This window comes from Nyctibius grandis, chromosome 23 (assembly GCF_013368605.1).
Source record: "Nyctibius grandis isolate bNycGra1 chromosome 23, bNycGra1.pri, whole genome shotgun sequence".
Lineage (NCBI taxonomy): Eukaryota > Metazoa > Chordata > Aves > Nyctibiiformes > Nyctibiidae > Nyctibius > Nyctibius grandis.
Window position 1 is genome coordinate 6396915 of NC_090680.1, and position 25313 is coordinate 6422227.

Below are 25313 nucleotides of genomic sequence, written 5' to 3' on the forward strand. Positions count from 1 at the left end.
CTGGGCGGCCGCAGCTGGAGGGTCCCGCGGCCGCGGGGCTGGCCCGGGCCGGCAGCGAAACCCCTCGGAGGGGGCGAGGGGCTGCGGGGGAGGCGGAGGAAGAGGCTGCGAGGCAGCGGGGAGGCGGAGGTAAGGGCAGCCCGGCTGCTGCAGCCCCGGCGAGGGGCTAGTGAAGGCGGGGGGAGCAGGGGGATGTTTAATATTCCCGGGTGAAAGGACAACAGCTACTCCATGTTTGCCTTAACTCGGTCCGTGAGCGGGGCTCCTGAGGTGAAAAGCGCGGACGGGACTTTTTAAAGTCAGAAATAGCTTTTGAAAAGCTGGCTGGTGTTAAAATACGAGCGTAGCCTTTGCAGGCATCCGGATTGTCTTACCCCAGGTAGGAGAGTTTTTGCAGCGCTGGCTGTGGAGCGTTAAACGAAGGGGGGTTAAGTGTCAGGGATGGGAATAAAACATTCACTATAGTTCTAAGTTCCTTGCCTGATTTTTTTCCTCTCTCTTCCTTGGATGTCTCAAATGGAGATCTACATCCAAACTTGAATTTCCAGGCAAAATCAAGAGAATTTAAATGCAGCCATGTCTACCTACTATGAGAGAAACCCTAAAATTAAATCATCGCAGGCTCTCTATTCTATTTCGGAATAGAATAACCCTTGGAAAAACACTTACAGTCCCTGCATATGTTCCATTTTGTTTCAATTTTTCGGCAATAAATCATATTCTTCTCTCCCAATAATGCTTAATATTTGACATGGTATCAAACATCTAATTATCTTTCTGACAAGTGGCTTTCTGAAATTTCAGAGCTTAGGAACTGAAACATAGAAGTACTTCAGAACAAAGCATTGGAACAGGCTGCCCAGGGCAGTGGTGGAGTCATCATCCCTGGAGATACTTAAAAGACACGTAGATGTGGCTCTTAGGGACATGGTTCAGTGGTGGACTTGGCAGAGCTAGGTTAGTGGTTGAACTCGGTGATCTTAAAGGTCTTTTCCAACCAAAAAGATTCTATGATTCTATGAGTCTAAGTATTTATGCTTCTTCATTTTTAAACTGAATATATGATTACTATGCATTTGCATACCTAGGACTTGCAATTTCTCCAGGATGTATAACTTTGTTTGCATCATCTCATATTATTGTAGACCTCTTTAAATTATGACATGCATTGTACCATAGGTCACCACAAGTACTTTGTCATTTGTAAAAGGAATGTATTCAATATCCATTTTAGATGCAAATTCTTCGTTGACTCTGGAGTCACCTTTCCAAAGTCCATGCAGATGTCTTTTGCTGCTTTTCAGGGTTGCTTATGTGGGCTTTTCCTGTATTTTTCTCTTTACAAATGGAGTTAGGTAAACCAAACAGATTTCTCTCAGTTGTGGAGAGTATGGGTAGAAAGAACTGCTGGGGCAGAAAAGTCAAATGAACCTTGAGGAGCGGCTTGAATAATTATGCCTGTGTTTAGGCAAACTGCTCTCTGTGTACTCTTGCACACCAGATCTGCCTGGAAACACCGTTTTACTCAGTGCTGCAAACAGCCAGTGCGGCAGCACGAAAACGGGCCCCTCATTTTCCAGTCTGAGGTCATAAATGAATCAAGACTTCTCAGTGTCAAACCTCATGTCAGCTGGCTCCTACTTGATTTCTTAGATGTGACCAAACATGCTCACACTCACGCTCACTTGCAGTTGGCAGCAGTGGTCATTTTGATCATCTCTTCCTAGCTATGAGCAAGGCAAGTTCCTAAACCCAGGGATTATAGATAGTTAAACATTGGTTTTGAAATATCTTAGTTTTTAGTAGAGTTCCACTCTACTGTGGCACTCCTGTCTTATCGTGCAGCATGAGCCAGACCTTGAGTTCTGGCACTGCTTTTTGCCCCGGAAGATAAAAAGGAGACTTCAGTCTCTTCTAATCAGTTTATGCCTCAGTCAGGGCCTGCTATAACATTTTAATACTATCTGAGCAAAATGCCTAAAACTCTTGCTCCATGTGACATTGCACTTAAGATATTTCTGAGATACAGAGTGTAGCATCTGTAATGCCAGTGGTTTTGGAAGAGGATACAGCCCCTCACTGCAGCTGCTGGTCTGACTGAATGACAAAGCTCCTGCTCCATAGCATTACTCTTGCTCCCTCCATTAATTCTATCATCTGAGGAGCAGCAGGAGCTGAAGCTGCTGCTACTTGCATTATGGAGGACTCTTCAGTTCCTGCTAATGTTGCATTAGCACTAGCTGATTCCCATTTAGTGCATACAAGGTGGTCCCATAAAAAGGAACTATACCTGTTTCTCTGATGCATTTTGATTTTTGTAGCTGGGCTAACTCAGACAGCCATTTCACCCAGCTATTATCAATGTTACAGACTGCCTTGCCAACGCTCCCATTTATTCATTAGTGTTTCTCTTTCTTTTCTGACCCACACATCTTTCTGCTGTTGAGAGTGTGTTTCCCCCAAGCAACAGTTGGTAGAGGCAGTGCACTCTGTCACACTTGTGACAAGCAGTACATCAAGCACCCTGATCTGGGCAGACAAGACTTGCAGAGAAAACTTCCAGGTACAAAGGCAAGCAGTCAAGGCAAAGCTCTAGGTGCAAATCCCACCTTCTGCATTGTTGCATGGCTTTATGGAAATTACTGACAAAAAAGCTTTTTAAAATATTTTTTCCTTCTTATCACAATGTTGCAAGCCCTAAACACTCAAATATCATTGGTTACAGTATCCAAATCCATGAGATTTAAACATTTATTTTAAATTACTTTGTTTGCCATCTAAGAGCCCTGAGGGCTCATGCTACCTAACTGTACTCCACAGGATGGAGGAGAGGATGACAGGATGGCTGAGAGTTAAGAATCACTTAATCAGATAACTTCAGAAAGCAGAGATTCAAGAAGAAGAGCCTGGATCTCAGCAGGAGGAGACAGCAAAATGCAGCACAGTGTCCCACTAGAAGCCAGTATTCTGGACACATGCAGCTGGTTTCCAGTCTCCTCCCTAGCAGGGGACAGGAGAAGTTCAGCTCTTACTGGTGTCACCTGCTTGTTGCCCAGGTATGAGCTGTTATGAGCATCACATTGGCTAACTGAGCTGGTTTGTAATTTTTTGGTAAGAAAACTGGGTCCTTTCCATGAACACCAACAGGCACTTAGTAGTGCTCTTGCATTTGTTGAGATGAGCTCCCTTCCCGTTTTGGTTGAGACTATACTTAAGATGAAAGCTTACTAGTATGCACAGCACAGCATGATACTTCTGTTTACCATATTTTGTTAGTGTTTGGTGATTCTTTAGAACAGGGTCTTCTTTATAATATTCCAGATTCTCATCTGACAGCCTCAGTCACCCCAATATCTGGTACTGTACATAACGAAGAGAAATCTAAATGCCTTTTCCACACAGTCACGGGTAGCCAAAGCAAGAGAGCAACCCTCGCAACTGAAGAATTATAAATCATATTGAGGTTAGCAAGCCCATCTTCCGTACCTGAAAACCTTCTCCAAGAACAGAATTCCTTACTTTTCTCTTTCAGACCTGGCTTCCTTGCAGGCGGAAAATAGCTTTTTAGACCACTCAAACATTGAGTTTTCTCAGTAGACACCCCCTTTTTTGGTTGTGTCTTCTTGTCTTCAAGAAGTATTTGGAAACATAAATAACAATTGCAGCAACTTCTAACAGTGCGTAAAGTGCTCTGTAAGTGTCAAATGCAGGAATTGCCATGGCCCAGGTGATCATTAATATTTATTACAAATAAATATCTAGATATGCTAGATCCTTTCACCAAAGCCCTGACTGTTTTGTGAAGGCACTGTAAGGGGAGGTCCATAAAAGTGATGCTAACAGAAACCAAATCATATTTTATTTCGTTTCTTCTCCAGAGCTGGGCTTTGAGCAATAAATCATTGGCTGATATAACAAACTTCTGCTCTCTTGACATTTTCCTAGCATGTCTATCAGGAAGTGGAGGGCAGGTAGGTGAGCATACCTGGAACTACAAGGAGTAGCCAGGGATTACACCCTATAAAACTGGTTTTGGTAGGGTACCCAGAGAGCAACCTTCTTACTGGCGGTGTGACCTCTGCTTGACCATGGACCTTCAGGGATCCCTAGGGTCCTGCAGAGCTCGTTCATTGAAGTTACTTGGGCTGTTTTAAAGACAATAAGAGGAATCGACTTTAAAAAGAGAGAGCATATAGGAATTTCACTAGCTGGCACAATTCAGGTTAAAACCAGGAAGCAATAAGAGCTCTAGCTGAGCCCAGCACCAGGCAGACTGGAAGGGGGAACCGGTCTCAGATGTCCGTGAAGAGCTCCCGTGGCACAGCAGTGGGATGTCGCCGCACATCCTTCCCCCACGCCGTCTGTCCTGCGGTGCTCAGCCGCTGCCGCACACAACCAAACCCTTGCTTGAGTCCGCTGGGTTGGGAGGAGCCGTGCATCTGCAGCACCCTGCTTTGAGGGCAGCCATCTGCTGTGACCCTCTGCGTGGAAGGGAACTGCTGCTCTGCGCAGGGGACAGCTGGAAGGTCACCCCACAAGAGGCAGCGGTGACCACTGGGCTCCTGCGGGCAGGGAAGGGGCTGTAGTGGCTGAAGCCAAACATACTCCCGCAGGAGGTAGCACTCTCATACCTGCAGTAGTTTATGCACATACTTGTGCTGTTTTACCCTTTATTTCAGGCAGTGCTAGGAAATACCAGATTTTATGGCCCATAAAGAAACTACGAATCTTTCATAGGAAAAAATGACTCTTATGTATCTCATGCAATTACAAGATTTAATCTTTTGTTTGTGTATGTTTTTTGAACTTGTGGTGATCTGAATAAAAGGCTCCAAATTGGCAGTCCTGAAGACCAAAAATTTCATATCCACAGACTAGCAGCTGCTCTGATATCAAGAGCCAACGGTAAGATTATTATGGAGTGTTTGTTGTCCCTGGATAACCCCTGGAGATAGCCTGCTCAGCTATGGGAGCTGAAACAGAGTCAGCAGATGCACAGAGAAAGGGGAAAGCAAGCCAGAAAACTGAGGGTCACAAGGGATGAAAAAACACAGTGAGGAGCACTCAACGGGCTGAGAAGGACAAGTATCTGGGAAGGAGGAGTTGTTGACAGATGTAAGGCACTGAAAAAAATAGAGTAGTTCAGGTTGTGGACCCAAACTCAGAGCTATGAGAGACTGTGTCTTGGAGTCCCTCCTTTCTAAGGCAAGTATATAGATTTCTGGTCATTACCTCTTTGGGATTTTTGGTTTTCATCCCTGTCTCGTAGGCTCGAAGATTTTATCAAGGGTTGAATTCTTCTCTTACGGGCTTCAGAGGCGCCTATTCATGACATTTCTTTTTTTTGACCTGAAAATCCTTGTCTTCCACACCCTTCAGCCAAAAGCATCAAGGCTGTACTGTCATTTTTTAGCATTTCAAGGAGTCTTGAGTCCTGCTTTCATCAGCATACAGAGTACTTAGTTCCAGTTTAATTCTGAAGGAGCTATAGGTGCCAGCTGAGTATTTCCTTGACACCAGAGCAGTGATCTCATCTGGAAACATGGGGCTGTAGTTGCTGAAACGCTTTCAGTCATGACATGAAATCAGTACTGCATTTAGTGAACAAAGTAATTACAGCAGACATTGTTTTTCAGATCAGCGTGGCTTTCCGTGATGTTTACAATTTAACGGCTGCAGGATAAAAGGCACTGGCCTCGTGAATACATTGTTAACTGCAAGTAGGAAACTTTGGTAGTGAAGTAAACGTGTCTGTGATTTGCTTTGTCTTAGATGCATTCAACTTTGCTGGATTCCAGTTTTTGGTAAAAGCTGTATGATCACAGCTTGCTCACTGATCAGAAAGTGTCTACAAATGTGTTATTTCCTCCTCTTATCTGGGTGCATTATTCTCACTGACATCATGATCGATTCGTGTGGCTGTTATGGATAAATAAACACTTTGCATCAGATATTATAAACTCCACATCATTGTTTCCTAATCTAGCGTGTAGGAGAAAAAGAATGCTTCAGTTTTACTGCTGCAGTAATGTTTAATCGTTGGGTTTAACTTTTGTTATCATGTGGCTCTGTAGCAGAAACAAATGCATTGTAGCGTGGTGAGTTTGTGGCCTCATAACTTGTGTCATTTCTGGAAAAAACCCTACATTTCTGGTTGACAGTCCTCTTTAACATCCCCCAGGGCTTGATAAACACAGGAAATTGCAAGGCGTGCTGCTGGGGCAGGAGAACGTGCAGGGAAGGGAAGCTGCCTGCTGCAGGGCTGGCTCTGGCCCAGCTACCACGCGTGTCCCTGTCCAGTCCAGGTTACGTGTCTAAGCCCCTGGCTTTTTTTAAAGGGAGGAGGGGAAAAAAGAGAAGCTAAGATGTTTAAATCAATCACGTAAGTCTGTTTCTTGCCTGCCTTTCATGCTTACACACTTGTGTAAGTGAGAAAATTTTCAGGCTAAAAAGGCAGCTTTTAATGCCCACAAAAATGCACACCTTTGATTGAATGCTCATTTGGAAACTGCCTTTACTCATCCCCTCCTTCGCCAGTGGATCCCCATCTTCCCTTCTGACCCCAAGGATTAAGATACAGCCTGAACTGAGGGATAAACATCCCAGGTACAAAAAGCACTGCTACTACATAAGGAATTTGTGGGCAACCATCAACAACCTATATTTGGTTGGCAAAGTTTGAGTGTAAACCACTTTTACAATACTGTACAGCCATCTAATTGTTGGAAAAGCCTGAACCATGCAGAGCTTTCTGTAGTTACTGCAAGAAAAACCATGCTTGGAGTTCTCACACATGAAAGAAAAAGCATCTCACATTCACAGGTGGCTGTGAACTATTCTCATTCCTTATTCCAATCAGCTGCAGAAACGTTGCCTGGTACTTAGAATTTATAAACTACCTTGACAATTGAGTTTATTGCCACAAATACACCTAATCACCTTTTTCTCCAGCTCCCCTTTGACCCCAGACCTCTGGGTAGGGGTGCCAGGGTGGGGGTACTGGATGAGGCTGGTTGGGGCAATTAAGGCCCATGGGTGCCCTTAAGCCCTGACAGCAGTCTTCCCTCCTGGCATGCCCCACACCCTCCTGAGAGCAGGGTTTCAAGGAGTACTTGCTGTGGAAAGCCCGAATCTGGGCTGGAGCATGCGCTTTGTCTGGTTCCTGGGCCCGTTCCTCGGGGTGGCAGCCCTGCTGGTCGGCAGGGAGGGAGGTTCCCCCAGGTAGAGTCCAAAATTTGCTTTGCCAGAGTCCAAAATTTGCTGGTGTCCTGGCTGCTGCAGCCCCGTGGCTGCTGGTGGTGGTGGTGGAAGGGTCGTGGGTGGTGAGGCTTCAGGGTGAAGACATGAAAAGCTGAGTGAGCCTGCAGGGATCCTGGGGGTGCACACAGCAGGTAACGGGGGCGACTCGATCAGCAATGGCCAGGGAGTCTGCGTACGCTCGCTGGAAAGCCAAACCTTGTCATCCATGGCAAGGGCTGTGGCTGGGTGATGCCGGCTGTCTGCGTGCCTCTTGTAGGCACCAGTACCGTTGCCTCTGCCTGGCAGGGTTAGGAGCAGGATTTGTACCGGGTTGAGGTGGTGCAAGCAGGTCACCAGCTGCAGGTCCACATGCAGCACCTGGTGTGACTGGGTGGCTTTGGGGGGCAGTAGAGGGAGCGTGGGCAGAGCCTGCATGGCCAAACCCAGACCTCATGGCACCCAGCTGTGGGGCAACCTCAGAATTTTCTCTGCTTCCATCTCTGGCAGCTGATTCACTCTAGGGAAGGTGGAGGGCAGCAAGGAAGGTTTGCTGCTGAGAAGGTGGCTGTGGCTCTGCCAGCACCCCTGGCTCTGAAATCACTGAGGATAAAAGAAGGTCTGGGATTTGCACATCTTGCAGCATCAGTCCTCCAGTGATTTGTTTGCTAGCTTATGGGATAAGGCTCTGTAAAAATAACCCCTCAAATTTATTAAGTATTGTCATAACTTGCTGATGCCATCTTTATCCAATAAATAGCACCTGAGATACCCAAACTGGCTGGCTCCCAAGCTTCGCAGTAGAGCTGCCAGGAGTTGCTTTGACCCGGGCTGCACAGGGGGATGCCAAAGCGCAGTGCGGAAGGCAGCAGCCTGCTGTCCTCTCCTTTCCCCTCCCATTGCACCCCTGCCTCACACCTCTCACACCCACCTCCTGACCCTGCAGTGATGTCTCTGCAGGGGAGGCTCCGCTCATCCTCGCCGTGTCCTGAGTGTCATACTAAGCCCCCAAACCATGCAGCATCACCTGGTTTACTTGCAGGCAAAGCTTCTCAGTCACATCAAAGCTGGGGGTGGTGGCAGTCAACATCTAGCCTTGCCGAAATAAACTCTCAGGCCTGATAAGAGAAATTTCATGAATAGGGAGGTTTAATCAGTTTAAGGCAAGCTCTGTCATGATGTTTTCAAGTTTACTAAGGATTTAAAATATAATTCATCTAACTCCTTTCTGAAGCTGGCTGTGTTGAGACTCTGTGTTCCAAAGGTCTGCCACAATAGCTGGCTGCAGGTCTGATGTGTCTCTTTCTAGAGAAATCCTACAAATAATCCCTAACATCTTCGGATGAACTCAAACTGAAGTTTACACTCTCTAAAGCTAATAATACATGATTGTATTGCTTATAGCAAAATATCATGTTTTCTGGTTCTGTTTTGTTTATATCGGATATGCAGCAGTAGCTGCTGTATCAGTCTTTTAGTTTTCTTCTCTTCCCTTGTTTTGAAAGGTAAAAAATAGTTTTAAACAGAGTATCTTGATAGATTACCCAGAGTTAGGGCAGAAATATCCTGCAGTGATTAGAGCTCTAGATAACCCAGGTGTGAATTTACAGATGGAGAATTACTTTTGAAGTTTTGTTTACCATGCACTACAAATTACATTAACCCACTGTTCTTCATTTGACTCTCACTGCAGCTGTACTCTCCTAGAGGGAGGCTTTTCATAGCTTTAATTCACCTTTTTAATCCAGTATCTCGCTTTGATGTGGGGTACGGGGTAAATCTTTCCATTTGGAGTGCTACGTACCTGTGGTGAATAATAAAATATCGAATGAATAAAGTCTTTCTAATGAATGGTGTTCAGTGAGATCAGACATACGGTGAGGAAAGGCCACTCCCCACTCCTCCCCTCTTCCTTTCATTCAAAGGAGGAAAAAACCCAATGTGTTTGAAAAGACAGCAATGCCTTTCAGGCCAGCAAGTTTTAGAAGAACCAGAAATTAAGGCTTTCAAGGCAAAAGAAGTATTTCAAAGTTTAAAGCAAAGTTTAGACGACTGTCTAAACCTTCAGCTCCTGTTAGTACTGCCCTTTTTTGAGGCAAACACTGGCACGGTGAGTACCGGCAGTGATGCACAGGCTGGTCAGACTCTCTGAACTAAAGATGTCCCAAAACGAGGTACCTCTTCTGTGAGACCGTGGAGGCTGGGTCTAACCCGCGGGGTTCAGCCCCCCCAGCCGCACCACTGAGAACCTGACTGCACTGTAGGCTGCTCAAGAGCGAGCAGTGCTTTCCCCACCTGCAAATAAATCACATAGGCATCAACCCAGCAGGACTTGAAAGGTGGTGGGGGAGGTAGAGGAGGCAGAGAAAGGCTCTCCTGACCCTTGGACTGTCAGCTGCTACCTCATCCTCCTGCCTTGCCCAGCCCCCTCTGGGCCAGGATCGGAGATGCTCAGCTCACAAGCTGGCTGATTTGGCACCACTGACACGTGCTCAGCCCCAGGGAGGTTTACAGCTCAGTTCAGCATTTTGTGAGCAGAGGTGGTGGTGGTCATCACCATCCCGGGGGCTGGGGTGCTCATGGTGAGAGCCTCCTGCTGGGTCTGCCACCGCTCGCCTCTCCTCATGGCTTTTGCTGCACTGATCTGAGTGGCCGGCCGGCAACCGAGCGAGGCAAAGCCCCCCCCAACAGCTCTGGGCACGGCACCCTTGCTTTTCTTCTTGATGAGAGACAAGTGGCATGCAGGAGCCCTTCCCCACACAGCAGAAATCCCAAATGTTTCATAAGAATATGTAAACCCGTCCCTCATCCCCCCTCTGGCTACCCCCCAGCGCTGTCCCTGGGCTCAGTGCAGCCATCTCAGCACACTTTCCTTCCAGGCTTCGATACGCCCATGCCAGCACCGGCCATACCTGTGAGGACACACCCCGAAATGGGCTTGCTTGGGCAACCAGTACCACATTTCCCTTTTTTTGGCCTTCAGTAATACTTCCCTAGAAATTAGCTAAAGGGAGTTTTGTCCAGGGAAAGCTTTTGAAGGTCACCCCTCCCCTTCTGCAGCCTTTACAGTGGGAGAAATCAGCTCTAGAAGAGGACGGGACAGGCAGCAGGGGCAGGACCCTCTTCAGCATCTCTGTTTAAATCACAGCCTATACTGTGCTACGCATGAACAGTCTTTTTTTCTTCTCCTTTGTGGCTATATAGGTCATGTCTCTTCATGCTAATAGTCTCGTGGCAGCTTCAGGACCTGTGCATGTGGAAAAGTTTCTTCTCTTAAAAAAAAAATTAATGCTTTCAGTGGAGTTTAGCCTCCAGAAATAGGAGAGGGCTCACGCTACGTGACTAGACAGCATTACGTGAACCATCTGAAAGTACTCCATGGCCCACAAGCCACAGCTTAAAACTTCTTATGCAGAGCTGACCATAGGAAATACTTACTGAAAAGAAAAATATACCAGAGCCTCCATGTCCCATTCACAACCAGCTGGCTCCAGTGTAGTGTGGCGATCGGATTTTTAAGTCAGCAACAATAATAACAGAAAGCGCAGATTGCCAAGGCTTCTAAAGTGGCTGTTCTTGACTGTTGCCTGTGCAAAGACTTAGCATGCCTTTGGATCACGATGCACAACAACTCAGTTTATAATAACTTAAAGAAAAATTGCAATTTGATGTTAGAACTGTCATTTTAAGGAAGATGCTATTGGAGCTAAGTTAACTCTCCTAAAAGTTGGGATGATGACCAGAATTACTAGATTTTATTAATGGCACTGCTTTTAAATGACTATGTAACACTGACCAACTAATAACCTTACCACTCAGTGCACTTGATGTACTCCATGATATGCATCTAGTTGTAGGTGCATAATTCACCTATCACATATTGAGAATGACTTGATGTTTGTAAATCGTAATGGGACAACTGGACTGAAATACAAAATGCAATTTATTAGTGAATAGTTACCCATCAGATCCATACACAATTAATTTTTCCTTCAGTCAGGTATTGTCTTGATTTCTGTTTGTGGAGTAAAGAAACACAAAACCCTCTCTAAAGCTCCAAGAACCAAATTGTGAATATTCATATTCTCTCTTTTGCTAGTACAACTTCAACATCATGACATAGTGTGCTATGGCTTTTTTTCTTTTAACTTGCCAGCTGCCAGCTCTGCATTTCAGGTCAGCTGCTTTGCAGTTGGGTCTCTTACTCTGTGAAGCTATGAAACTGGGGAGACTGGCTGGGTGTTTTGAACAGCCAGGGAAAATAAGCACCCAAATTTATTTTTAAATAAAGTTTGAGTACTTAATTCAGTGACACCCTTTTGATCTATGCAAGGAGATACTTTAAAATTATAACCCACAGAATTCTCCTACTATTCCCATAACGAATCTGCATTTATTTCCCCTTCAGGTATCACCTAGCAGAAAACCATGGGCAATTTCAAAGGGCATGCCCTCCCTGGAAGCTTTTTCCTTCTTTTTGGCTTGTGGTGGTCAGTGAAGTATCCACTGAAGTATGCCTGTCGAAAAAACAAGAACGCTTGCTACCTTGGTTCCAGGGCAGGATTTCAGCGTCTGGAGTTTGTTGAGGGGATCATCAAAGCTGTCTTTGCCCTGATTGGTAAGTAAGGTGGACTTGAGGCAGACAACAAAAAGGCTGTGCCTTTTAACACTTTCTTTTTTTAAAAAAATTTTGTTCTCTGATAAAACATATCACATTATGTTTTGGTATTTTGTGCTTTAAACACCATGAATCTAAGAAATAGTGGGACTACTGCTATTGATTATATAGGTGTGACTGTAACGTGGTTTCCATCCATAGCGCTCTTCTGGAGCTTCTTTAAGCTCTCCTGACTACTCTACGGCTGGTCCATCTGAGTGTTCATATGCTGTTCACTACCTCAGGGAGGGAGATAAGATATTTAGGCAAGGGGCTCTCACATGCAGACTGGGAGCACCAGACTGTGGGGGCATTGCTCTTCTATTTTGAATCCAGCCATCTCAGATGTTGGTAGTCTCCACTGGGTTATTGATAAAATATGTAAATGCAGATGCTTCTTTATTAACGTCATTCCAAAGTGAAAATATTCACAGAGAAAGAGTGAACTCCAGACCTTATTGCTGCAGGACTGTTGCAATGGGGTGGGGGGCTGTTTCTCCTTCTGTTGTGGACTGGCCTGGGTATAAACCCACGGGGATGGTTTAGTGAGCTGTGCAGCCAACTGGAAGTGCCTAGTTCTTGTTTACATTCCAGCATGCTGTATGTTAGCAATTTACCTTTATAGAGTAAGTAAGCTAAATAACAGGGGACCTAAGGAGCACAGCACATGCAGCTCTCAAGTTGAAAAGGATCTTAATTTTTAGTATTTTTAGATTTTTAGGTTCTATCTATCTACTTTTCTTTAGATGCTCAGAATAGCTTCATTTCTAATCAAGGTGCAGGCTGGGCCAAAATCTTGTTCTTGCTTTTCATTCCCCTCTGGGACTTGTATCAGTTAAGATACATCAGCACTGAAGTGATGTTGTGTGTACAGCGTACACTTCGATATGACTTAAAAAAATTATCAAAACCTAAATAATAGCATTCATTTTGAGGTGTGAGTGGGGACAACTTTCCTACAAATCTCCCAGTCGGTGTCTAGAGGTAGTTGGAGAGCTAAAACACTCATTGAGTGTTTTTATTTTCACCCTGAAACAAAAAGCTACTATTTTAACATATGGTAATTTCAATTGCAGTCAAAAACGTGGACAAGAAAGCCTGGCAAGGACAAACAGTAAAAGTAGCAGAAAGAATAAAACCTGCTGTTTCTGTGTTAGGAAAACTTGAAATAAAGGTGGAAAAACACTGCATTTGCTCTGCAGCATATCTACTTATACAGCAGGATGCTGGCCCATGCTTTAAAAACAATATAATTAACTTTAATGTTTAAAGGCATAACATATTTTAAACCCTTCCCAAAATTAATTAGTTATATAAAATTTCTAAAAGCAGCTTTCCCCTTGCTGGAGTACTGCAGCTAGTTAGCAAGACACGGAGGGGCCAAGGTAAGGGAGGCGGTGGAGCAGGAATTCTAATACTAACTCGCTATACATTCTCGTGGGACATCTGATAACTCTGCACGGTGGAGGGATTTCCTTTCATGGCTTTATAGGAAAAATCCCCTTTGAATTAAGAGTCTGAACTCTGCCATCCTGCATACCGCAGGGGACTGAAATGGTAAATCTTTCTTTTGGGGACTTTAGCATGTGTTATGTTTGAACCACTGGGAGAGGCAGCTGAAAAATTCAGTGAGAGGACTACTACAATAGCAATTGTTCAGAATAAAAAACCAGCACAGAATAGCTGTCTCCATTTTCACCGCTGGAAACTGCAAGATGCAAATAGTCCCACCAGGAGTGGAGCTGAAGCCTGGTTTCCTCTGTCTTTCTCCTCTCCGGACTACGTGATGCTTAACATATGCTTGAGCTCACTCTGTGGTCTTTCCCGCAGCAAAGCAACTTATTTCATCTCTCCTCCACCCACTGCCTATTTTCTTGAAAATCTATATAAAATTAATATCTTTGAGGCCTCTGTACATTTTCACTTGAATTTGGACAACCCATTAAAACCTTTATTTGGAATGGCTGAACTGGGAGGAAGGGAGCAAAACATAGCAATCACCCAGAGCAATCCTAAGGTAGCCAGACTAAACCCCAAATTGACTGGCGTTGCGCTGTGTGGGGATATATTGTTGCCTCTGTTGTTTGTATAAAGACTTATCACCAGTCTAGACCTTAAGCACCAGGACATTACACTTCTTGTTTCATGCGCAGGAATGGTGGCTGAGCAGTTTGTTCCCGATGGACCTCATCTGAAGTTGTATAATTATGAGGAAAAGCACTGGGATCACTTGATGAACTGGCAACACGCCACCATGTACCTCTTCTATGGCATTTCAGGGTTGGTTGACATCGTGGCTCATGGGACCAACGCATTGCCAGTGGCCATGGACAGGATGATGCTTTCCTTAGCAGTGTTTATTGAAGGTCAGTTTACCTCTCCCTGCAGAGGTGCGTGTGAAACTTGCAGAGGGGTATCACTCTTTGGTCTGGGAATCTCAAACCAGCCTTAGAGGATGATCCTATGGGAGGTGGGTGTTTAACTCCCTGAAATGCTTAAAAAAAGATGAATGAGACTTTTTGTTAACGTGTTTTAAACAAAAGCTGACAGAGGTGCAGCTTCCCCATGCAATTTCCTGGTCTGAACTCAAGAGTGGGAGCACACAGTATGTAGGCATCAGTCTTAAAAAATTACTCGCAATTCAACTGAGAAGGTGATATTGGCATAAAGAGAAATGCTAAAATTTCACTGTTTTCTAAAAGCAGATGCAGGGAGATTACACAGGAAGAAAATATCTTAAACTGTTCACTTAATTTATTCCAGGTTTTCTCTTTTGCTACCATCTTCATGGGAGAGCCATGCTGGATGTTCATGTTCATCAGTTATTGCTATTTGCTATCTTTGGAGCTTCTGTTTGCATATTTCTGGAAGTTTTCTTCCGTGGCAGTATTGTGCTAGAGATGCTCCGTACAAGCCTCTGCATATTACAAGGGAGCTGGTTCTGGCAGGTAGGTCACTTTTCTGCCTTAGGAATTTCTTCCTTCACCAAAATTAGTCATTTACCCCTTTGCAGATGTTTCACAGGTGGTATAATACGCCTTTTAAACACAGACCTCAAAGGACTCGGAGAAAACCGTGTACTCTTAATGTCCCTTTAAAGGGATAAAAGTATTTATCAATCATATCTGTTTTACTGACGAAGAAACCATTTTATCTGTAGCGTCTTTTATTCGAATCAATAAAAAAGCTAAGGTGGCTTTGTTGAGCTCTCCCTTGCGATTGAACATCCCCTCTGATCTCTGTAACAGCCTGTTCAAAGTTCACCAGCCAAACGGCAGTGATTCACAGAATCACAGAATCAACCAGGTTGGAAGAGACCTCTGGGATCATCGAGTCCAACCATTGCCCTGACACCACCATGTCAACTAGACCATGGCACTAAGTGCCACGTCCAGTCTTTTCTTAAACACCTCCAGAGATGGTGACTCCACCATCTCCCTGGGCAGCCCCTTCCAATGTCTAATAACCCTTTCTGAGAAGAAATTCTTCCTAATGTCCAACCTGAACCTCCCCTGGCAAAGCTTGAGGCTGTGTCCTCTTGTCCTATCGCTAGTTGCCCGGGAGAAGAGGCCGACTCCCACTTCACTCCAACCTCCCTTCAGGTAGTTGTAGACTGCAATAAGGTCACCTCTGAGCCTCCTCTTCTCCAGGCTCAATACCCCCAGCTCCCTCAGCCATTCCTCGTAGGTCAGACCCTCCAGACCCTTCATGAGCTTGGTCGCCCTCCTCTGGACTCACTCCAACACCTCTACATCTCTCTTGAAGTGCGGGGCCCAGAACTGGACACAGGATTCAAGGTGCGGCCTCACCAGTGCCGAGTACAGAGGGACGATCACTTCTCCAGACCGGCTGGCTACACTATTCCTAATAGAGGCCAGGATGCCACTGGCCTTCTTGGCCACCTGGGCACACTGCTGGCTCATGTTCAGCCGGCTGTCGATCAGCACCCCCAGGTCTCTTTCCGCCGGGCCGCTCTCTAACCACTCTTCACAGCCCGGAGATATATGCTGTTCTTTATGCAGACAGTCCCCACTGCCAGCTGCCAGACCAGTGAGTCAATGCCCAGTGGAGTACTGGACAGCTGAGGGAAAGCACCCATTGACATTGCGTGAAGAGGAACGCAGGTGCAAATTATCTTTCATGTTGGCTGCCTCTTTCTACTTTCTAAAAAGCATTTCAACAGTGGCAACCTAGGTTTAAAAGGTATTTGAGCTCCTGATTTGAATAAAGAGACTGAGTGATGTAAAGCCTCCTGCTTTTCCAGTGCTCAGGAAACGGAGCAGAAGAAGTAACAGCCCAAACTTTTGTATTTCAAGGATGTGGCTCCCAAAAGGACTCTTCAAAATGTAGCTGCCATGCCTTCACTTACTTGTGATTCTATCCAATTAATAGATATTTGATAGAGACCCTTCCTCTGCTGTCAAACAGAGAGAATTTAATGAATTGCTGGGACCTTGTAACAAAGAAATAGGAGCGCTAGTGCCGACGTGTGTTTCATCTTATAGTGGAGAACTGAGGTCACTCCAGTGATTTTTCTTTCCGGCATGTCTAGACTGGCTTCCCTTTTTTATATGTTGGCCAGACACGATTAATAAAAACGTTTGCTGTTCCTTAGGAGAACTGGATACTCAGCACCAAATCAAATATTTAAATACTTGCTCTGGCAAGCAGACAGACCTCCAAAATGGCAGTATTTTTCTATAAGTGAACTTAAGAACTTGGTGCTGCAGCACTTGGTGTTTTATTTTCTTGTTTGCAAAGTTTTCGTCAGTAATTTAAGAAGCTCTGTGTAAGAGGAATTACATGCAACCGTTTATTCTTTGCTGTCTGCCTAGTCTAATTTTAGAACAAGTTATTTCTTTAGCTCTGGAGACAATGTATTTTTTGTTTCAAAGTAAAAAAATTGAAGAACTAAAAGTACAAGCGATTTAAGTGTGGCTTTTTACACACCCACATCAGACTTCAACTGTATGTGTGACTGAAAACCACATACTGGCTGCAGCATGACAAATTTGTAAAAGGTAAAGGGACTTTCTATCTGCATCATCAACACCCTCATTCGTTGAATTCTCTGCATGGAAATGCAAAATGCACTCCTCCCCTCCTCCTTCCTCTCCTCCTCGTCCCAGGTCCTAAATTCTCAGCCAAACTGCTGAGCGGTGACTTTGAAGAGTATCAGACAGTACAGAGGACCGGTGCTTGTCGTGGCAGACCCCTGTGTAGCCTTGGAATTATTGTTTCCCAGCTTATGCATTAATCTGAATTCCATCTTTCCCAGCTCTGAATAAACAAACCAGCTACGTATTTCACATGAACTTAGAGCCTTGGGTGAGAAAGCTCTGTTTTTACATCATTTCAACACCTGACTTTTTCCCCAAATGACCCAGAAGAAATAGACTTAAGGCTCTCCTTCACTTATTAATTTATTATTCATCTTCTGAACCATGTAAACATTCCCAGACGCTGTTGGGAAGAAGGGAGTCAGTGCAAATGGCTGGGCAGGTTTGCTGGTTGGCGATGTGCTTGCAGTTCAGACCATCCACGCCTGAGCACCAGCCCCTTTCCTTACAGTCTGTAACTGTGATCACTGCAGGACTTTTTGGGCCAACTCCTCAATTCACTGGGCAAGAGCAGGGGGTCTCTGGGACTGGCTCTGCATCTTCAAAGGCATTTCTGCACAAAACTGTGCGAAGTGATCCATCACATCTGATTGTGACTGCAAAATTGTTTTTAATAATAATAATCACAGAAATAATCAGCACTATAAGAAAATGAAATGTCTGCCTTGCGATGGGTAGCATAATACATGATACGGCATAGGATAGATGTCAAATGACATTTGCTAAATATCTTTTATTTTATTACAGATTGGTTTTGTGCTTTACCCTCCAAATGGAAGCCCAGAGTGGAATCAGACGGATCATACTAATATGATGTTCCTGACCATGTGCTATTGCTGGCATTACGCCTTTGCTTTTCTTATACTTTCAGTGAATTACACAATTGTCAGCTGGTAAGTTACTTGAAACACTAAAACTTTGGGGAGCTGTCTATTTAGTCCAGCAGGAGCTTTATGTTAGAAAAGTTTCACTGACAAATCAAAAGGTTTCCACAAAGTAATTAATTGTCTTGTAAGGTAAAATAAAAATAGATATGGCTAATCAATGAAGACAATGTGACTCATTGCTTCAGTACTAAGGGGAAAAACATTCATAAAGTACAGCTCTGACAGCATAATGCTTCTCACATAAAATTAGCTCTTTTTGATAGTCTTCCATATTTGCAAGTGCATAAAAATTTACAAGGAGGAGAGACCTTATTTTCCTACATCTTCTCTCCCAGTGCTCATCTGTACTAATTCCAAGTGGCTTAGTCAGCAGGCTTCATGACTTAACTTCCAAGATTATTGGACAGGTTTCATTGCTAGCAATTTCCTGTGATTAGACCTGATTTCTTTTTCACTAGCCAGTTTCACCCCCTAAGTTCTAAAGGTAGCCCTTTTCCTCACCTCCCAGTGCTAATTCTGACAAAATTCCAACTGCAGAGTTAACTTGGTTGTAAAAATTAGCCTGATTCTGCCATGTGTGATCACCTTCTACCTGCAGGACCTTACCAAGCCTTTGCCTGCACTGTCCTAAACATGCTTCTCACCCCTCGCTTTACCCCTACCATCCCAGTAGCCCTATTTAATCATGCTTTGGCCATAGGTAGTCCTTGCAGCCTTGCTTTGCACCGGGGAGGTGCCGTGTCTTTTTGGATCTCAGTCCAAAAGGCACTGACACTCAAGGCTGGGTAACTGGTTTGTTGTGTAGAGGATGGCAGCTATAGAGAAGGTGACAGCAATCTTACATCCCTTCTGATGCTGTACATACTAATGCCACGGTACATGCTCGCATTGTATAGCGGTCTCTCATGCTAAAATACAGGTACCTACAATCAAGGCCTGCCGTTAAACTCTGCTCAGATTCTGCTTGAAATCACTGTCTCCTCTTTACGATGTCTTCTACAGTGGCCTACTTCAAGTCTTCATAAATCAATCATCCTAATTCCCCAATGAGATGCAAGAGTTAAACAGTTTTTCACCATGTAAAAATGGCCAGATGAGCCTTTGAGTTACTATTGACAATCCTTTTTTTTGTTGTTGTTGTTTCCAGGGCAGTTCGTTCAAAGGTTAAACAGTCCCAGTCCATGGAAATGGGATTACTGAAAACATCTGAACGAGATCAGGAGTCGGACGATGAAGTTTAGTATGAATATGGCTTGACTAGTTTACCCGCTCTTCCAGTAGGCTAATTGATACCTCATTTCTAGATTTGTTTGCCATCTTATTCATTCTTTACTACAACTTGCTATGCAAATGTCATCTCCTGAATACTGTCTGCATCTACACAGTTACATCTCTATCTGCGGAGGGTAAGCTTGGTATCAGTTTGTGGTGGTTGCACTAGTACCTTGCTTATCACATGCTCCAAAGAAAACCAGACTAAGTAGACAGACTTGGACTGGATGAGGTGGCATGGTGAAGCCTGTGTGTTTGCCTCATTAAAAGCTAAGCAAAATGTTCAGCTGCTGCTGAATGGACTGTTATGTTTTTATAATTAGGGTGTCAAAATAAGCATGTTTGCCCTGCAAGTAATTGTGCATAAATAACTGTGCATAGTTGGAAATAACTGGAAAATAGTAGAACAAGATAAAAGAATCAGAGTCTTGCAGCTGTCTTGTATAACACCTTCGTGTCTCCACTTGTGGCTTTATGTTAAATTGGAAGAACTGCTCACGGCAAACCCAGTCAGCATTTCCTTCAGGAGTGTGTAGTGTGTTCACTTCCACAGAGACACTACCAAGCTTGGTAGCAGGACCATAGAGGTGTGTGATGATCAAAAACCACCACAGTTATTCATTCTGGTGCCTAGATAGTCCTGCCTCTTTGCTATCATTTGACTTCAGAAGGCAGCGAAGTGACTCTGCTTTCCCTCAGCGTCTGGAGCAACTCCTTTTCCAGAGGGGCCAAGGGGTGTCCAGGGGGGCAGTGCTCGGCCGCAAAGCCAGTTTCTTTCCCAAAGTTATTGCCTTTCCTTTGGTGGAATTTGGTGGAATTTCAGCAAGGTTCGTAGCAGCACCTGGGACAGGAGTGGATAATGCTGATCTGCAGGCAGGATGAGATGGATTTGCATCCTTTTCCCTGCATCACCTCCGTAAGCGCCGGGCAGCCTGCGCAGTGCTGCATGGTGAGCTGTGGGAGGGCAGGTATTGCCTTCATAGTAGCTCCATGCCCAGCTACCCACAGCAGTGAGTGACTGACTTAAAAAGAAAAAAAAGTATTTATTTTTTCCACTAAAACTGAAGTCTTGATCCAGTGAAAAAGAGAGTGCCCTCCCCAGTGCCCAGTGTTGCTTGGGACGCGCTCCAACCTCAACAAAAGGGAAATAACATACATAACATTACATATCCGTCAGTGGCAAGGTGATCATTCTGGAAAACAGCCCTTCCCTTTAGAACATCTTCTAAAAATATTATTTTCTAATTATTTTCAGAAACAGGCTAGTGCAGGACAACAAACTCTGGTCAAATAATACCAGCGTGTGGGTTTGGTGCTGAGGTGTGGTCCTTCTATTATTTGAATACTGTCAGATGCTCCTAAGGGAATGCAGAGCTGCACTCTGGTAGAGGAACGAGAGCTGTAGGATCTGGTCCCTCTACTTTTGACTCTCCCCTGTATTTTTTTCAGTGTGAACCAGAATAATGAACAGCATAAAATTATTAATTGCAGTAAGCTGATTGCTTAAAAAGACAGGCAATAAAATCGTTTGCAGCTCAAAGGGATCCCAGGACTCAGAAAAAAAATTAAAGGTTTTTCTAAAGCTATTTCACCTTCAATGCAACATACACATTCATTTCATTTTTAAGACCCACGTCTTACCTTCTCTTTTTCAAGGAGCACCTCCCTTAGCTGCACATGCTGTTGATGCTGAATTTCAGACCACCAGGCTTATCAATGCCTTTCCAAAATCAGTGAGGTCATTTATTCTGAAGATCTTCAGATAGTAGTTTGCTTCTCATAGGCAGGAACAATGCAAGTTTCTTCGCAACTATTCTTGATAAATTATATTTGTACTGTATGAATATTAAGGTCCTGTATGTCTAAACTAAGGGGATAACCTAAGCAGGAAGAAAAGCATGCTAAACTGGCTGAGCTTTGATATGTCTTCTTAGAAGACTTCAATTAGTAATTTTAAAAAATTATTTTAGATCTTTGCCAAGTATGGGGAAGTGACACTTGTAACCAGATGTCAGATTATCCAGATGAGTCTACTTTGGAAAGCAAGACTAGTTGGCTTACAGACATTTCTATGTTTAGAAATGTAAAATGGGAAACTGCAGGTCCATAGCCGAAGATCACCACTTTTCTGAATAGTTTGCCCTTCTTCTGTGCCTTTCTCTGAAGGGCCTTGGAGATTTTAGCAAACTTTAATGAAGTCTGCCTCAGGACATTCTTGTAAGCTAGGTATCAGTATGGTATTTTTGTAGCTACATGTCTCAGCTTTGCAGTGGTCTCACTGTAAATGCTGAATTAATTGATATTTGCTCTGCTCTGCAAATCTAAGACTTGAGTTTTATTACTGTGGTTCCATTAAAATTGGATTTTCTGTTGGCATAAGCCAGAAGGAAGATCCATGGCTTTGCTGAGGAGCTTGCCTGTTAACTGCAGCAGGGGTACGTTGGCCAAATGCAGTGTGTCATTACACCCAGCTATAATCTTACCCTCATCGTGCCACATCTCTCTTGTCTCTAAATTGTTGGGATTTCTTTAAAGGGCAGATTTTTTTTCCTGTTAGCATGGTTGGGGTATAAAGCTCCTGCAGTTCTGGGCAGTGAAGACGATGGTTATGTATCAAAGAGAACTTGGGGATTATTACAAAAGTCTGTCGTGACAAGCCAAAATCAGCTGACAAAGGGAGCCCCACGGGATTCAATAACCTGAGTGAGCTGTGAATGTGGAGTGTGTTTAGCAAACTCTCCTTTTGAAAAAATTGCTTTTTCAGAAACAAAAAGTGCCAGTCCTTGAATGCAATGGCCAGAAGAGTGGCTGCCTGCCGCTGTTCCTCCTGTGACCATCTCAGCCTGGTGGCTCTAGCTCTGTCCTTACCTGCGCCCGGGCATCAGCCCAGCAGTGGCTGTAGGTCTGTGTGTTTTCTTGGGAGAAAACCTGAGCAGGACTCAGCCTGCTGAGAGGTATCATCTGTATCTCCCTCTGTCTCCCTGCTGTGAATCTCCTGGAAATGATCAGAGAACTGGATGAACAAGCCCATCAGATGCATCTGCTGCTTTTGGTGCCACCATGCTTAGCAAAGATGCCTTTAAAGAAGCCCAACCTAGAGGCTGATGCAGTCTGTGACACAGAACTGTAGGGCAGGCTTCTTACAAAAAAAACTCTCTTCACGTAAGAGCATTGCATTATTAAGGTTGAAGAAATGCAAGGAAAACCAGTTCCTGAAGCCTCAAAGAAATGGTAGTCTCTTGGATTTAATTTTTAATACTTACAGTACATGCAGAGTGAGTGTCATAGTGGGGTTTCGTGCCTGATGTAATTTTGGTGCCATAAAGGAAAGAAACACCCCATTTCAGGGTGGATTTTTGCTACACAAAACACCTGACCCGTTCTTCTCACGCACTGTTCAAAAGAGATGCCCAGGAAGAGTAAGGTACCTATTACAATTAAAAAGGTACAACCTTCAGCATTTCAGTAGCAACAGATTTTGCTTGAGGTGAATGAGTGGGGGGAAGATGATTGTCTGACAAGTTTACAAACGCCACTCAGAAAAAGGTAGCCGCTCTCAAGGAAATTTAAATTATTGTTAAATATGAATGCCTTTGAAAAACTATATGGTAGTTTATAATAAATGAGATATGCCTGTAATTTTATTTAAATAAAATCGATTTATTCATATAAGATGTCTGTCATGTTTTCAGGGGAAAAAATATAACCATTTATGGGGCAGGATTGGGTGGGATAGACATGTTACTCTCACAGCCCACCCAGACATCTGAACAAGTTGCACTCAAATTTAGGAAAGGTTGGTGCTGCCTTGTCGAATTCCCCTGATTCTACTGTTTAATTGTTGTTTACAACACAGGTGAAAACAACTCTTTTTGAGGTAGAGCTTCACAGATTCACAAAAGTCAAATGCTATGGATAAAGGAGGTCCCAGATTTGGATCTGGTCTCCTGTGTCACACGTGATGGAGCAGCCAGCAAGCCAAGTAAACAGAACAGCATGAACGGGATCTTTCTGTTTTGGCAAGCTTAATAATAAAAATATTTAGGATTTTATTTGACTTTGCTCCCTTTTTCCTTTAAAGAAAAAAACAAAAATCTTTTTCTGCTGTAAGATGAAAATGCATTCTGAAAGAAAAAAACCTGAGATACTTGAAATGTTGGCAATTACAGATTTTGTCCTCTTCATATTTTTCACCAGTTTCTAAAATTAAAACTAGGGATCATACCTGACAAAAAGTAGCAAATAATTTTGGCCACTCTTAGAGTGCATTTTGGGCATAAATTGATTATTTATTAAGGATTCCAGTTCCATGGCTTGCTTTCATTATTCCATGGATTTGATACCACTTTGCTACATATTTGACAGAGAGTGTTTTTTTCGTCAACTATGGAGAACTTTGGGTGGGATGCACTTACCTGTACAGAAGAAAACTTCTAAATTTCTCCAGGACCAAGTGAGGGAGAGAAAGTCAGCACTTCCTAATTTTCCATTTCATCTGGTTGCTCACAGATGTGAGTGAGTCGCATGACTTCTGAAAACTACCAGTCAGAAACTTTAAAAACCTAGAAGTAGCTTTAAATAAACCAATTGGGGAATCAACCAGTTTGCATTAGAAAACTGTCACCGTATCCGCTGGAGCTGGGACCAGAGTCAGCTCTTTCCAACCACATCGCCAGCACGACCGCTTACTCTTATTGTCGACCTCAAGGAAAAGCCGGTGACAGGCCGCATGTCCCATTTCGTTTGGGCAATAGTGTAAAATGCATGTTTTGGCATTGGCTCTGTGTAAGACAGACCAGCTTCAGTGTGTGGCAGAAGTCTGGCTCACAATAGGAAGGTGTTTCCACCCGTGGGGATGACTTGGGACCTCATGGTTGCGTTGGTGTTGAGGTGAGGAATGGAGGGAGGCACGCAAGCCTGGGCTTGGGACTGCGTTGCCTGAGCCCAAGAGAGCTCTTATTGGTGTCAGTAGGCTGCAAAGGAGTCAGTAGCCCAAGGGAAAGGCGACTGAAACCACCCCGTGGACAACCAGGGAACAAGATGTTCTGGGGGAAAAAGAGCATCTCCAAGCTGTCTGCTTAAAGGCAAGGCTGCTCCTGCAGTTCCTTGGTCCCCAACCACACACTTAGTGCCATGGTCTAGTTGACAGGGTGGTGACAGGGCAACGGTTGGACTCGATGATCCCAGAGGTCTCTTCCAACCTGGTTGATTCTGTGTGATATATTTTTCTGACCACAACCTACTCACAGTACTGACTCCACCTACACTAGCATTTTAGGCTGGATCAAGAGAGCTCGTCCTAACTTAAGTGCCAAGTTTTGCACCGTGGAGAGGAGCCAGAGCATGGGAGCTGGAGTCCCTTCACAGGAAAGGAGGTTCAATGGTGCTCTCATGATTGCATCTCGTGTGCTCCGAGCACTAAGGGGCATCTGCATTCCTGGGACAAAACTAGAGTCCCAAAACGCCTGTATCATGGAACAGTTGTGCTGTAGAGGTCTACTCCTTTGGCACCACCGATAGAGGCACACACATGGGTAAGGTGAGGAGTTTGTCTGAGAGGGGGGAAGAAACCCATTAAAGTTTTATCACGAGGATAAATGGGTTAAATGTGGCTTTCTCTCGTTTATGTTATCTGCGTCTCTGTAAAGCTTAGTCACTGTGATATTTGTTCTGCATTCTGTAAATACTCTTCTTTCCATGAATCTAAACCTAGCTTGAACTAAGAGTAAATTTGGCAGCAAGGAATTTCAATCCCACAGCTTCATTCATCCTTGAAACTGAGGCACTAGAATACTTTGGTGTATCTGGTACCTTAATGCCCTCCTCCAACATGGTTCAGTCCCTCTGAACTACAGCAGTTGGGGTAGAAGTTACTGGTACAGAAGTTGGTGGAAGAAACAGAATAATTTTTTTAACCAAAAAGCCCTTTAACACGTGCAGTAGTGGAAGCAAGCCTGACTCCCAAGGGCTGCGCAACAACAGCACATCTGTTAAAAGGGAGAAAGACAACTGGAGAACTGCTGGGCACTTGCCTTTAAAATCTATTCTGGGTAAAATATGTGCTTGCTCAAAATATGTGGGAGTAAAAAGCCTAATATTTGTCAAATAAGGCACAACTAGTCCTCAGATGACTTTTTCAGA

At 44.2% G+C, this 25313-nt stretch overlaps 1 protein-coding gene across 1 annotated transcript; it reads left to right on the plus strand.

The window, feature by feature from the left end:
* The first annotated feature begins 69 nt into the window (after positions 1-69).
* On the plus strand, positions 70-19560 carry TMEM45A (transmembrane protein 45A). Its single transcript, XM_068417477.1, has 6 exons — positions 70-129; positions 11645-11854; positions 14047-14259; positions 14657-14841; positions 17761-17906; positions 19048-19560. The coding sequence occupies exons 2-6, from the start codon at positions 11665-11667 to the stop codon at positions 19139-19141; spliced, it is 828 nt and encodes a 275-aa protein (XP_068273578.1). The 5' UTR covers positions 70-129; positions 11645-11664; the 3' UTR covers positions 19142-19560.
* The last annotated feature ends 5753 nt before the right edge of the window (positions 19561-25313 follow it).